General features: G+C 44.0%; 1 protein-coding gene and 1 pseudogene across 1 annotated transcript in view; both read left to right on the top strand.

The window, feature by feature from the left end:
• Positions 1-2,890: 2,890 nt before the first annotated feature.
• The window catches only part of Cfap70 (cilia and flagella associated protein 70), a 75,892-nt gene continuing 64,392 nt past the window's right edge, over positions 2,891-14,390 (top strand). Inside the window, exons 1-3 of the mRNA XM_023718445.1 lie at positions 2,891-2,961; positions 8,648-8,748; positions 9,996-10,182. Coding sequence (XP_023574213.1) covers positions 2,904-2,961; positions 8,648-8,748; positions 9,996-10,182 — 346 coding nt within the window. The 5' untranslated portion in view covers positions 2,891-2,903. The remainder of the gene's footprint in view (positions 2,962-8,647; positions 8,749-9,995; positions 10,183-14,390) is intronic.
• LOC111818536 lies at positions 10,870-11,736 on the top strand (annotated as a pseudogene).

Here is a 14,390-nt window from a genome sequence, read left to right as displayed (position 1 = left end):
GAAAAAGAAAGAAAGAAAGAAAGAAAGAAAGAAAGAAAGAAAGAAAGAAAGAAAGAAAGAAGAAAGAAAGAGAAAGAAATATCTTTTTGGGTCAGGGAATTGGCTCAGTGGCATAAGTGCCTGCCTGGCAAACACAAGGTCCTGAGTTTTGTCCCCAGTGCCAGAAAAGTAAAAAAAAAGAAAAAAAAAGAAATATCTTTAGGCAGGCAAGTGCCTGGAAGGTAGTTTCTTCTGATGGACAGTACCGTGGCACACCCTCCAGCCTTGGTGGATGAAATGGCTGTACTCAGGATGTACACATTTTCTGCAGCCCATGGACTGGCAAGAGATCTGCAACTTCAAGAAGCTGTGCACAAGCTTCTTGAGAGCCTCACTGAATGTCACTGAACAGATGTCCTTGACTCTGAAAAGCTTCTGGAGGGAACATTTTAATGTTCACTGCATCAGTTTTGTTGACCTAGTGTAGGAAGGTGTCACATACTGGACCTTAAACTCAGCCTGGAAGAAAGTGTGGCCAGAATGTGTTGGTGAACATGACTTGGAACGTACAGGTAATGGAGGAAATTGTGTCTGTGGGCAAGAGTTTGGATCTGGACACCAATGGTGTAGACATAGAGGAGCTGGCTTGTCAGACAGTAAGGAGGAGCCAGCAACGGAAGAGCTTTCTGAACTCCAAAGAGGGAAACAGAAAGGAGGTTGGCAGTGATGTGATAAATTTTCCATTATGGAAAAATGTGTAGCATTTGAAAACAGTGTAAAGAATTCTGTTGTCTCCTTTATTGAAACTTCCAGATTACTAATCTTTTATTACATTTGTTCCATTACTCTTTGTGTGTAGGTGTGCACATGGCCTGAGGTATTGTCTTTTTTTGGTCCTTTTGAGGGTCAAGAAAGCAAAACTCAGACATGATGTCTCATCACTTTATTTTTTAAAAATATTTAATGGCCATTTATTATTTACAGAACATAATATCAGAGAAGATATCCAGATATGAACAAGTCGCATACTAAATGCACTTTCAGATCACCATTAGCAGATAATATTTCACTCAGTGGATTTTGAGTGACATAGTAATACAAGACAAGAGTGCAAATTTAGCTTTGGATTTGAGGCAATAACTATTCCATGCTTGTTCTTAGGGATGCTAGCAACTTTTCATTAAAATACCCTAAGTGCTTCCCTTTGTACTATAGTTGCGAATTTAAGCTGCTACTAAAAGCTGAGTTAGCGAGGCATACTGCCCAGGTTATGTAGGTATGCCTCATCACTTTAAATACTCTATTATATTTCACTAAAACAGGGCCAACCCTGTGTTATGATAACCTTCCACTTGAGATCAGCATTGGTACCACACTACCATCAAATCCATGGTGCCCACCCACATTTAATCTGCTGCCTCTTCTTTCTTTCTTTCTTTCTTGTATTTTAGGGAAGGGTCTACAGGGTGTTCAGGGTCTCACTACATAGATCAAACTCTTAGTGATTCGTCTGTTTACAGCTTCTCAAGAGCTGGGATTATAGGCATGCACCACCACACCCACTCTCAATTGCTGCTTCAGCGAGCCCCAGGGACGGGGGGCTCGAATCCCCAGCCCCTGTGCCTGCTTGTAGGCGCTTAAATTCATTGACCTATTTGGCCAACCCCACAAATTCTTTCATTTGTGTTTTCCAATGCTACACAGCAATGCACTTTGGTTAATGTATCTTCAGACTCCTTTTAATCTGGAACAGCTTCCAGGATTTCTGGTGTTTGACAGTTTTAAAGAGTACAGGCCTTGGGCTGAGGATGTAGCTCAGTGGCTGGGAGCTCGGGGAGCATGCAGGACCTGCACCCTGAGCATTCACAGTCCACAGAATGCCCTGCAACTTGGGTCCTTCAAGTAGACCAAATACCGTAGGAAAAGATGTTTAGCTTCTCAGTGCATCTCACCAGGAAGCATACAGCAGAGTCCTCCCAATGCTGGTGATGTTCATCTTTATTACCTAATTATGCCATTTACTTGGTCATTTCCCCTCTGTTCTTGGTACAAATTCCTTGGGGGAGGATTGCAGAAGTTTGCCAATATCCTATGCCTTGTCAAACCTGCACACACCAGCCTTAGCAACCATTTTACTACAGCCTGCATCAGCCTCTGCTATGGTGTTGCCAAATGGTAATTCCCTGGTTGGCATTCTACTGCAAGAATCTGTTTATTCATACAATATAAGCTTGAATATTCTTATTTTATTCCTTGGACTGTACTCCATTATTATCGTTGTGCTGCTAAAATCATCTCTAATTTGTTTTTTTTAAATATTTATTTATTTTTATTACATTTATTTATTGTGTGTGTGTGTGTGTGTGTGTGGCCAGCTCAGCCCACCAGGGGGCGGGGCTGGCTGGCATGTGGTGCTGGGGATTGAACCACGGTCCCTGTGCTTTGCCAAGCTTGTTTCAAGTAGGTGCTTTAGACCATTGAGCCATCTCTCCAGCCCCAATCATCTCTAATTTGGCCAGTGGAAATCCTTTCAAATTTGTTTCATACTCCAATATTTGTGTGTGTGTGTGTGTGTGTGTGTGTGTGTGTGTGTGTGTGTGTGTTACAAGAGATCAAACTCAGGACCTTGTGCTTGCCGGGCAGGTCCAACATTTTAAATATTGCTAAGATTCATCTGTCATTGTGTGGCTGCAGTTCATAAATTTTAAGTGCAATACCCCATTTTGTGACGATACCACGTTTGATGGGCACTTGGGTTGTTTTGAATCAATGTTATCATGTGCTTTTCCAACACTTTAAAGGTTGAATTTTGATTATATTTTTTAAAACTTTTTTTTTGGGGGGGGTACAGGGTCTTGCTATGCAGCTTCTTGGACTCGTAGTGATCCTCCTGTCTCAGCCTGCCCAGCGCTGGAACTATAGGCATGCACCACCCCGCCCAGTTTCAGGGGCCAACTCGGCTCAGGCCCCACACTGAATACGGTACTTGAGACTGCCAGGCAGACGCTTAGACCTCTGAGCCATCTCCCTGGCCCGTGAGGCTTACTTTTAAAATAGACTCTTATATGCCTTTTGTGGGTTTTGTTTTGGGACAGTCTTGCTATGTAGTTCAGGTTGGCCTTGAATTCAGAGCAAGCCACCTGCCTGTTAACCTCTGAACGCTGGGATTATAGGTATGCAACACAATACCCAAATGAAAGGCTTCCATGGTCTATAATCCCAGCATTCTGGGAGACTGAGGCAGGGCGATCTCAAATATGAGCCCAGGTTAGGCAGAGAGACCCTGTTACCAAGAAAGGGGATAGGGTGAGGAATAGATGGATTTTTTTTTGGGGGGGGGGCTGGCTCCGAATGCCTTCAGGGCAGGGTTGAGTCCTGGGGATCGAACCCCACCAACCTGAGCCTGACTGTGGAAGCAGCCGCTTAAAGAACTGAGCTAAGGGGCAGGCCCCCCAGGGTGAGGGATATAAAAGGATAATAATGAAATGATCGATTTTTGTTTTTAAGGCGAGGAAGGTCTTGCTATATTGTTGTCCTCGCCAACCTGGAACTCCTGACCTCAAAAGATCCACCTACTTTAACCTCCCAATGCACAACACTTAATTTCTTTACTAATCCGCTAGCTAAAGGCTTTTTTTCTTTAAATAAATTTCATTTTGGTTCTTCATCTGTTTACGGAGGAATAGCAAAAGAGTCAGAAAACAAAACAGAAAACCACACACTTAACTCAAATTCGTGCAACGCTTAAGAAAGAAGCAGAGAAAACAGGGCACAAAGCCTAGACGGCTGAGGGAGGCGCCGGCGTATAGGTTCCAAAGCGCAGGCGCAGACACTCACTCCTTTTAGCACCATATTATCGCGAGTCTTGGAATAAACTTGAGTAGAGAAAGTAAGTTCTCGCGAGAGTAGTTGCTATAGTTACGAAAACGCTTACTGCTGCTTCAGGTAAGACAGTTACCTTTCCTCAAAAAAAAAAAAACAAAACTCTGCTCCTTTGCAGCCACACTAAATCCCATCACTCCAGTTTTCTGCTTCTCCAGCTAAGGCCAAATTGAAAAATCAGTGCAGCCCCAAACTCCTCTGACCTCTCGCCCACTCAAGCCCAACGCTCGAGCATCCTCCCTTTGCATCTTTGCCTGAAACCCCTCCAGACCTCTTCTGTCTAACCTGTTTCTAATAAGGCTCTTCCCTTGCCGCCGCCTCCGAGCAGACGAAGCGACGTGCGTGCCTTGTTAGGAGCAGCAAGAGCCCGAGTTACCCAACCTGACAAAATTAGTCTCACTCCTTGCGTTCATTATTCAGATCCCCGAGAATGCGCTTTAGTACGCCACAGGGGGCCAGGTGTGGCGGGCGGTAAATGTAAGACTTGTCTTCCAGAGCTCAGCTGAGCTTCCGGGAACATCAGCGCACATTAATATCTCCATTTGTTCAGTGCTTCATAGAGTTAACAGTGTAACTATTGTAGGGGAGGTTCACAAGTTGGAAATTATCCATTATTCAGAACGTGAAGCTGAGGCTCGGAGGAGTCAGGCGTTTGCCCAGGGTTACACAGTTACTAAGTAGAGAAGCTACACTGGGGCTGCAGTGTAGCTCAGTGGCAAAGCTCTTGTCTAGCGTGCACGAGGCCCTGGATTCGAAACCTCACACCACAAAAACTCAAATAAATCCCCAGACCTTATAAATAGGACAGCTTGTGGTAATTCGCAAGAGAAGTGTAAAGTGCTTGAAGAAATCAAAGGAGAGATAAATGCTTCTGACTGGGAACTTCGTGGTCTAGAAAGCATTTGAGCAAGATGAATAGGATTTGCCTAGTGGAGATGGAGAGGAAGAAAGAGGAAGTTATAGGAGGAAGAAAAAAATGTAAAATTACAAACGTGACTAAGTGCAGGGAGTCTGAAAAACACTAAGTCACAGCGTAGCTCACGATGGGGACTGACGGAGCCCAGAGGGCTTGAGTGCTAACATCACAGTTTAACTTCATTTGACAAATGAGGGAAAATAAGGCAGCACTATGATCGGGCCTGTGACGTCCTTCATTGTAGTCTATTTGCGAGCTCCAGTCTCCTCTGACAAAGACTTTTCCTGACATGGGTATCCTCCCTGCCCCCCCCCCTTTTTTTTGGTGGCCTCAGATTGCCTCCAGTACTGCTCTGGATTGGCTTGAGTATCTGGGTATCGAACCACAGCTCCCTGCGGCTGACTGCTTTGTTTCAGCAGGCACTTAAACAACTGAGCTAATGGGCAGGCCCCCGGGTATCCATTTATGTACCCTCAAATCCAGTCAGGTCTGAGCCTCAGCACTTCCTTGTGACCAACCATAAGATAAAAAACTCATGACACATAAAGACCTTATAATCCCAGGACTGAGGGAGGCTGAAGCAGGAAGACAACAAGTTCAAGTCCCATCTGGGCTACTTAGTGAGACCCTGTCTCAAAATAAAAAAATTTTACAAAGTTTTAAAAGGGGTAAAGAGATAGCTCGGAGGTATAAGCACCTGCCTGGCAAACGTAAAGTTTGATCCCTGGTACCACATGCAGTGCTGGCCCCAGAGCCCTGGATGTGCTTGTCGCTCTGAAACCGGGCATGGTGGCACATGCCTGTAATCCCAGCGCTGGAGAGGCTGAGACAGGAGGATCACTACGAGTCTGAGCTGCGTAGTGAGACCTTGTATCACCCCTCTAAAAATTTTTTGTTGTTGTTGTTATTGTTGTTTTTGGTGCCGGGAATCAAACTCAGGACCTTGTGCCCATGTATGTATTTTTTTTTAATTTTTTTTTAACATTTATTTAGTGTGTGTGTGTGTGTGTGTGTGTGTGTGTGTGTGGCCAGCTCAGCCCACCAGGGGGCGGGGCTGGCTGGCATGTGGTGCTGGGGGATTGAACAGTGGTCCCTGTGCTTTGCCGAGCTTGTTCCAAGTAGGTGCTTTAGACCACTGAGCCATCTCACCAGCCCCTAAAAATTTTTTTTTGAAAGGGCTGAGTTTTTAGCTCAGTGCCATCACCTTAGGTTTTGACTCAGGTGATACAAAAAGGTATCAATCTTGTGTGAAGATTTGTTTCATTTTCCCTAAAATTGAGGTTCAAGAGTTGCCTGGAAGAGCAGATACATATAAGATAACATATGTAAAACCTTTCATACGCTGGTGTATTAGTAAACCATTGTCCAAAGTTAATTCCCTAGTGCTAGGGATGTTGCTCAGTGGAGCCATTGCCCAGCAGGTGCAAGTTCCTTAGTTCCATCCCAGTACTGAAAGAAATTAGAAAAATTACCTACCCACTCTTCCCCCTGGGATGGTCCCCACTACCCTACTCCTTATCCCCCTTTTAGACCATGCATCACACAGATTATAACCGTTGGTCATTTATATGTCTTTTCTTCGCTAGATTTTTTTTCCTTTTTTTAGAGAGGGTCTTGCTGTGTAGTTCAGGCTGGCCTTGAGTTCACTATGTATCTCACGGCAGGTCTCCAACCCGCTGCAATCCTCCAGCCTCAGCCTTCCAAGGGGGACTTCATGAGTGGGTCACCACACTGGGCCCTCGCTAAATTTTTGATTCCTTGAGGCTTGGGAGTTTATGTCTTAGGTTTTGTATCAAAGAAAAAAAAAGGGGGGCCCAGGGAGATGGCTCAGTGGAATAAGTGCTTCCCTGGCAAGCGCAAGGGCCTGAGTTCAATCCCTGGTTCCGCAAAAAAAGAAAAAAAAAAAAAGGTTTTGTATCATCAGCACCCTATTGTATCATCAGCACCCTATGCTTCACTTAAAACATTTGTTCAATGAATGATTTCGATGGAAGTGGGATAGGTTAAAATGAAGAAATAATTGAGTCAGGAGACCAGTCATAGGGTTTTATTCTAGTCTAGCTGGAGAGAAACAAAGGCCCAGTTCATGTGATACCACAGTATGTCACAGCAGGAAGAAGAATGGCACACAAGACTCTACATGTGTACACTTAGGAGGAAACTGTCAGTGTCACTTAGGCCCCAGAGAGCCTAGATACATGGTGTGGGACATTTATAGAGAGCCCTTCCTGGTCCTTGTCTAGGTCTGAGAATTTTATATTTGTAATCCCATGGATAAGTTATTGGGATCCTGCCAAGTTAATCCCAATCTACCACACCCAGTGCAACCTATAGTGAGAATAAAGACACTACGGCATATCTGTAGTTATGGGGGGTCAAGGGCTCCTAAGTCTGGGCACCATGATGGCTGTCCAGAACAAAGGCCTCGACGCAAGGTGGAACCTGGGTTTTATTCATTCATGAAGAAAGGAGTGGCTTGAGAATGGTGGGAAGTAGGTGAGGGCCATGAGCTGGGCTAGGTAGGAGGCCTGAAATAGCCTCTGCAGTGTTCAGAGAGAAGGATATACAAAAAGAGTAGTCTGCATTACACAACTGAGGTGGTGTTTTGGGGTCAGTGCTTCAGCTCTGATGTGCAATCTTTCGAGCCCCAGGAGGTCATAGCCTCTATCTTGAGGCTCTGTCCCAGCTGCCAGTGTGGAGCACTGACTCTTTATCCTTGTGCCAGCTCACACAAGGGAACAACGGCTGGGGGTTCTGGGGAAACACACCTGCCATCTTCAAAGACTAGCCCCAGCACCTCGGCTGGACTGATATGCATTGCTCAAAGCCAGTTGAGGGGATAAGGAAAAGTCCTAGCCAGCTCTGTGCATATCAGTACATGGAAATAGGGTCAGGCTCAGCCAAAATGGAGGCAATTGCTCCGCTTAAGGAGTCACCCGGGTGGTCCTCCGTAACAAGTGATGTGAGAATGGTAGGCAATGGAGACAGTTATGAGTTAGTAAATATGAGGGCCAGAAGGACCTGTATTCCTTCTTGTGTCACCAGTCACAGACAGACACAGTGCAGTATGTCTTCAGTAAATGTTTGAACTACATAGTTCAATTTTTTTTGGTGTATGTGGAACCAGGGATTGAACTCAGGCCTTTGTGCTTGCCAGGGAAGCACTTTTTCTACTGAGCCATCTCCCTGGCCCTGGTAAGTTCTACTTTATGTTGAGTTAGAAAAAATGACCTTTTTTTTAATGCTATTTATTTTTGAAGTTAAGTTCCTAGTGTTGAAAAATACTTTAAAAATGTATCTGACAGAACATATGCTAAGATCTTTTCCAGTAGGCTACCATTTTATGCGACTCTTTCTTTGCTCCCCATATTTTTGTCAAATTGAGAAGTAATGATTTTGTTTTGTTTTTGAGATGAGACTTTTTGTGTTGTCAAGACTGTCTTCAAACTTGTGATCCTCCTGCCTCAGCCTCCTGAATAGCTGGGATCACAGGCATGTGTCACTGGCTGGCTCTGAGATTTGCAGGTTGAAATGAAGTGACCAGAGAACACCGTGAAGCATGTGGGGAGAGGGAGGTGGTGAGAGGGGTTCCTGCTGTCCCTCTGCGATGACTCCCACATAGACTCCCACATAGATTTCATAGATTAGTTACAGGTACAGACACAAGAATCTTTTTAGCACCATCCAGGGAGTCCTTCTTGTGACTAGTGCCCTAATATACCAGCTGTCCAGCAACAGAGGTTGGGAAGGGAAAACAGAATAGCGCTGGATGACAGCATGTGCTTGGGCCTAGTGTTGGTTGTGATGCACTGTGGGTACTTCTGCAGCTATGCTACATGAGTAGAAAGGGTCTCATTTATTCCCTTACAGAAGCCAAAGAAGACCAGAGGTACTGCCCAGCAGCTGCTATGGAGCAGGTGACATCTGCAGGCAGAATGGTGCAGATCACTGTGACGAATGGCTATGATTTGGTAAAGTTATTTCTGCAAATCCACAGTCCTTTGTTCAAAAGCATCAGGGGAGGTGCGGAGTTTTGCCTTATTTCCAACCTCAAACCTCCTGACGTACACAGCCATTTCCTCTCGGTGTGTCAGCTCTGGGTCTGTGCTCAGCAAGCCTCATTTCTGGGCATCTGAAATAGTTGGCAGTTTGAATGCTACCTCCAACAGGAGTGAAGCAAGAAGTAGTTTTGATTTTCCCAGAGAGCAGCTCATAATTTCTTTTTTCCCTTTTTTTTCCTGAGAAGGATCTAAATTCTTTTTATTTTTATTTTTTGTATTTTAGGGAAGGGTCTACAGAGTGTTCAGGGTCTCACAACTAGATCCGACTCGACTCGCAGTGATCTACCTGTTTACAGCCTCCCGAGAGCTGGGATTACAGGCATGCACCATCATGCCCAGTCTTGATTGCCATCTCAGTGTGCCCCGGGGGCGGGGCCGGCACTACTGGCCTGGGGTCGAACTCCCGGCCCCTGCGCCTGCTTGCAGGTGCTTTAATCCACTGAGCTATTTGGCCGGCCCAGGATCTCAATTCTTGCAGTTTATTTTGTGATTCGTTTAGAAGAATAATAGTGGCAAAATATTCATTATATTTAATTTAGGGTTTTTTTTGCCAGCTCAGCCCACCCTGAAGGTGGGGCTGGTGCTGCATGTGGTGCCAGGGATCAAACCATGATCCCCTGCACCAGCCTAAGCTTGTCTAAGCAGGTGCTGTAGACCACTGAGCTATCTTGCCAGCCCATTATGTTTAATTTTAAAGTGCGTGTTCCAAGAAGACAATGTAATTAATGAGCTTTACTTATTCCTAAATGTACAGTAGAATATGTATTGTATAAATGGGCAGCAAAGCACTAACGTATATTTAAAATATTAATAGTGGTTACACGTTAGAGTGAGATTACGAGTAATTTAGTTTCCTATGTGATTTTCTCACTTTTTTCAGATGTTCCACAGTACACTTTTATAATCAGATAAAACACAATAAATCCTGTTTTTCAAAACTTTAACCTAATAGCATGTAAATGAAATGTTTCATTTAGCTACAACTATATTTATTTAATGATTTCTTTTACTTGCTCCAAATGTATTTGTGCATAGCTTGTTAGGAAAAAAAAGAAAAAGAAAATGGTACTTATTCCTGGTGGAAATGTGTTACCAGATGTGTACAAAAATATTCTACTTTGAAGTATCATCGTAACGTGATGTGTCTCTGCCCACAGAAAGGCTCTAAAGGAGATACTCCGGTCACTGTTATCCGAGCAGAATTCAATCAGGTGGTTCTGGGAGACTCTTCAAAAGTTACTGTTTCTCCTGATGGAACTGCAAAATACAACTTCACTAGCAGCTTTGAGTTCAGTCCTGAAGGAGGAATCACTTTAGATGACCTCGCGCACAAACCTGTATTCTGTAAGTCCTTGTGGTTCTAAAAATGTTAGTATATGAGTGTGTTATAAGGATATTATGGGGTACTTAGTAGCTGTTGTTGAGAATTTTTTTGTTTTTGTTTCGTTTTGTCTTGTTTTTTGGGGACAAAGTCTCACATTGTGGTCACTATGTGGTCCAGACTAGACTTGAACTCACGGTTCACCAAGCTACATCTCTCACGTGCTGGAATTACAGGGGTGTGCCACTATGGCTGGCTGGAAATGGAATTTAGGATCTAACCCCTCTCCAGACAAGATAGTTTCTTTGAGAAATTTTAACAATGGTTTAATGAACTAATACTAATTCTACATAATCTCTTCCAGAAAATAGAAAACATTTCAATTTGCCTTGTGAAAGCAAGTACTACTCTTTTTTTTTTTTAAACTTTATGTGTTTGAGACACTGTATCAAACAAATAAAAAATAAGTTTCACAAGATCACAGGGTGAAAGATAATATACAAAAGACAATGTGCAAATATTGCTTATTTAAAACTGAGTTCTGGTCCGGCATCCAAATCATTAATTGAAGTGACTGCTAAATAGGGAATTGTACTTAGTATGTGTATTGTAATATTTACAACAAAGAAACAGAGCCCACCCACCCTGCCCTTCTGTCCTGGCTGTTGGGCCTTGGGTCCTCTCCTCCTCTGGTGCCGGCCCCTCTCTCCTGCCTCTCTCAGAGGATGTCCGCCTTCCAGCGCAACCTGGTCCCACTCAAGGAGCCTTTGGGCTTTATCAAAGTCCTGAAGCAGGGAAAGAAATAACAAGCCTTGCTGCTGGGCAATGGCAAAATTATGACAGAAGGGAAATAGAGCGGCATGCAGATGGAATAGCTCGCTGCCATTCTCCCTTTTGCCACCTGTAGAGGTTTTAAGATTCTAGTGGGTTGTCCTCAACTGAATGAAAATGATACTGTTGCAGCTACTTTTGGTTATCCATTCAGGATGAATCAGGCATCATTTCCGTCATCCTCAAATGTGTGTGACAGATTGGGAAAGTCATGTCCTCGTAGGAGATTACTCCTCTTCTGCACAATTCCGCGTTCACATGTGCAGTCTGCATTTTTGTCCTGCTTTGCTGTCCTTCTGCTTTGTGTTGGTTACAGGACCCTGTTCCTGTGCTTCTCAGGGTTGACTTTGGTGTTAGTATTGTTGCCACTTTTTTGTGCTGGGTGAGTACTTGAGAACTTGGGTTAAAGCTCTTCTGGGTATTAAAGTACCTCTGGGTCTCAGGATTGTTCAGGAACTTCTGACTGGTAAACAGTCACCAAAAGTGTGTCATTTGGCTCTGTGATGAGTCTGGGCTCCCTGAATGTATCTGTGATCTTTGACTTTCTGGATGTTACTGAAGGGAGGAAATGCCTGTTATGTGTACAGGAGACCAGATTGCCTAGTCCCTCAAATCCTTCTGCTTCCATGGCCGAGGAGGAACTGCTCCACCTCCCAGAATATAAGTCAGGGAGAAATGCACTGAACCAAACTCGGGTCTCTACCATGACTTGTTACCAACATATTGAGAAGCAATTTTTTTTCTAAGAAAAGTCATGACTTTTCCAGTGAATTGGTGGGTTTAAAATTTGCTGCTTGGGCCAGTGAGATAGCTCAGCAGACAAAGCACCTGCTTTGGTAAGCGCAGGGACCTGGGTTCAATCCCTAGTCCCACATGCTGTGGTATACTTACCCCCCCGGGCATGCTGAGCCAGAGTCTGGGCATGGTGGAGCACACCTGTAATCCCAGCTCTGGGGAGGCTGAGACAGAAGGATCACCACGAATCTGATCTGTGTAGTGAAATCCTATATCAAATACACAAATATACAAATTAACATCAGTGTACTAAAACTGTTAGGAACAGGCAGTGTCTGAAAGATGTGTTCTTAATTTAGCACTTCTGTTACATGAGGTCTGAGCTTCTAAGCTGGTGGGTGATTCAAGAGGCTTCCCTGGATGTAGAAAGAGCACAGTTCACCTAGGTGTTTTATAGGTGATACAACAATGTTGTATCTGTTGGCTCTCTTATTGCTCACCCCTTCTAAGTTCAGGGTGGGAGCTGGTCTTCCAAAAGGAGTAAAATAATATGCCTTTAGAAAAAGAACAAAGAGGGCCAGCCAAATAGCTCAGCAGATTAAAGTTGCTGCAAGCAGACAGGGGCCTGGGGTTAGATCCCCAGGCCTGCTGTGCTGGTCCTGCCCTTAGGGTCATGCTGAGACAGCATTGAGACTGGGCGTGGTAGTGTGTGCCTATAATCCCATCTCTTGGGAGGCTGTGAACATGCGGATCACTATGAGTCTGATCTAGTAGTGAGACCCTAAACACCCTGTAGACAAAAATACAAAAAATTAAATTAAAAAAAAAAAAGAGCAAAGAAATGGTCAAAGGAGACTTTGCTTTTTTTTTTGTGGAACTGAGTATTGAACTCAGGCCCTTGTGCTTGCCAGGCAAGCGCTTATTCTACTGAGCTATCTCCCGGGCCCCAAGACTTTTCTTTTTTTTGCAGAACCCTTTCATTTGTTTGCTTGTTTTTGAGACAGGGCCTTGTTACATTGGTTCATGCTGGATTTGAACTCACTGTGTGGTCCAGGCTGGCCTCAAACTCATAGCAATCCCTTGTTTCAGCCTCCTGAGTGCTAGGATTAAAGGCATGCACCACCTTGCTTGACTTTATTTGCATAACTGTTATCTGCAGAAGTGTAATGTGTAATAGAACTTAAAACTCCAGTACTATGCCACACAGTCCAGTCAGAAAAGATTACAGAACTATATAAGCAAAGTGCACTGCACCAAGAAAAGACATAGAGACTCCATCAGCAAGATGTGTAGACCTGTGCAAAAAAGTCATAAATCCAAGCAAAGGGGGCAAGTCCAACCACACAACTTGTTTATGAATCCGAACAATAGTTAAATAAATAGGCTGTTAAATCCGAAATTTCTTTATACTAGTTATAAATACATTGACAGTATTAAAAAGTATTAAAAATACAACACCTTTTTTAATTGCTTCCAAATTGAAATTATGTAGGGTTTTTTTTTTTTTTCTCCGAATGCCTTCAGGGCAGGTTTGGCTGCCTTGAGTTGTAGGGATCGAACCACAGCAACCTGAGCCTGACTGCTCTGTTGAAGCAGCCACTTAAAGAACTGAACTAAGGGGCAGGCCCCTATACATCTGATATATCTGTGCACTATGTTCATGAATTGGAAGTTAATACGTCCGTTTCCCCAGATTGAATATACAGGTTGAATATAATTCTTCACAAAAGCCCAAAAATATATTTTTATTTAATTTATTTATTTCAACAATATATATTTTAGCTATAGATAAAATTATTCTTAAGTTTATATGGAAAAGCAGAAGAACTAGAATAGCTAAAACAGTTTTGGAAAAAATAAAATGGGGGGGGGAAGGGGAGGGATATACCTCAGTGGCATAAGTGCCTGCCTGGCAAGTGCAAGGTCTTGAATTTGATCCCCGGTACAAAGAGAGAGAGAGAGAGAGAGAGAGAGAGAGAGAGAGAGAGAGAGAGAGAAATTTACTATGTAGCTTCCAAATCTGTTGAGTATTGGTGAAAAAATAAATACATAGATCAATGCGTTGGGGGCCGGGGAGATGGCTCAGTGGAATAAGCACTTCCCTGGCAAGCGCAGGGGCCTGAGTTCAATCCCCGGTTCCGCCAAAAAAAAAGAGATCAGTGCATGTCTTACTTTTCTTGTTGCTGAAACAAAACACCTGACAGCCAGAGTTAAAGGAGGAAAAGTTTACTTGGCTTACAGTTCATGAAGGTTCCAGGCCACGGTCGGCCACCTCCAAGGCAGGGCAGGGGCGTGCAGAGGAGGAGCAGCTCGTGGCAGGCAGATGGCAGCAAAGGCGCAGCAGGAGGCGACCGTGGCTCTTTCTCCCTGCTTATCCAGACTACTCAGAGCAGGTAGCACTCACAACTTTAATCCTAGTATCCCTGAGCCTCCCACCACACACTCTAGATCAGCCACCTCTGAAAAAGCCCCACCTATGATCATTCGAGGCTTTTAGGGAACATCTAGACCCAAGCCTTAACAGTGGGACAGAAAACCCAGATGTTGACTTATCCAAATATGTCCTCCCCTTCCTTCCTTCCTTCCTTCCTTCCTTCCTTCCTTCCTTCCTTCCTTCCTTCCTTCCTTCCTTCCTTCCTTCTTCCCTCTTTCTTTTTCTTAATCT

Source organism: Octodon degus, unplaced genomic scaffold (assembly GCF_000260255.1).
Source record: "Octodon degus isolate 3935 unplaced genomic scaffold, OctDeg1.0 scaffold00005, whole genome shotgun sequence".
In the NCBI taxonomy this organism is placed as follows: domain Eukaryota; kingdom Metazoa; phylum Chordata; class Mammalia; order Rodentia; family Octodontidae; genus Octodon; species Octodon degus.
This window is presented reverse-complemented; position numbering and strand designations above follow the sequence as displayed.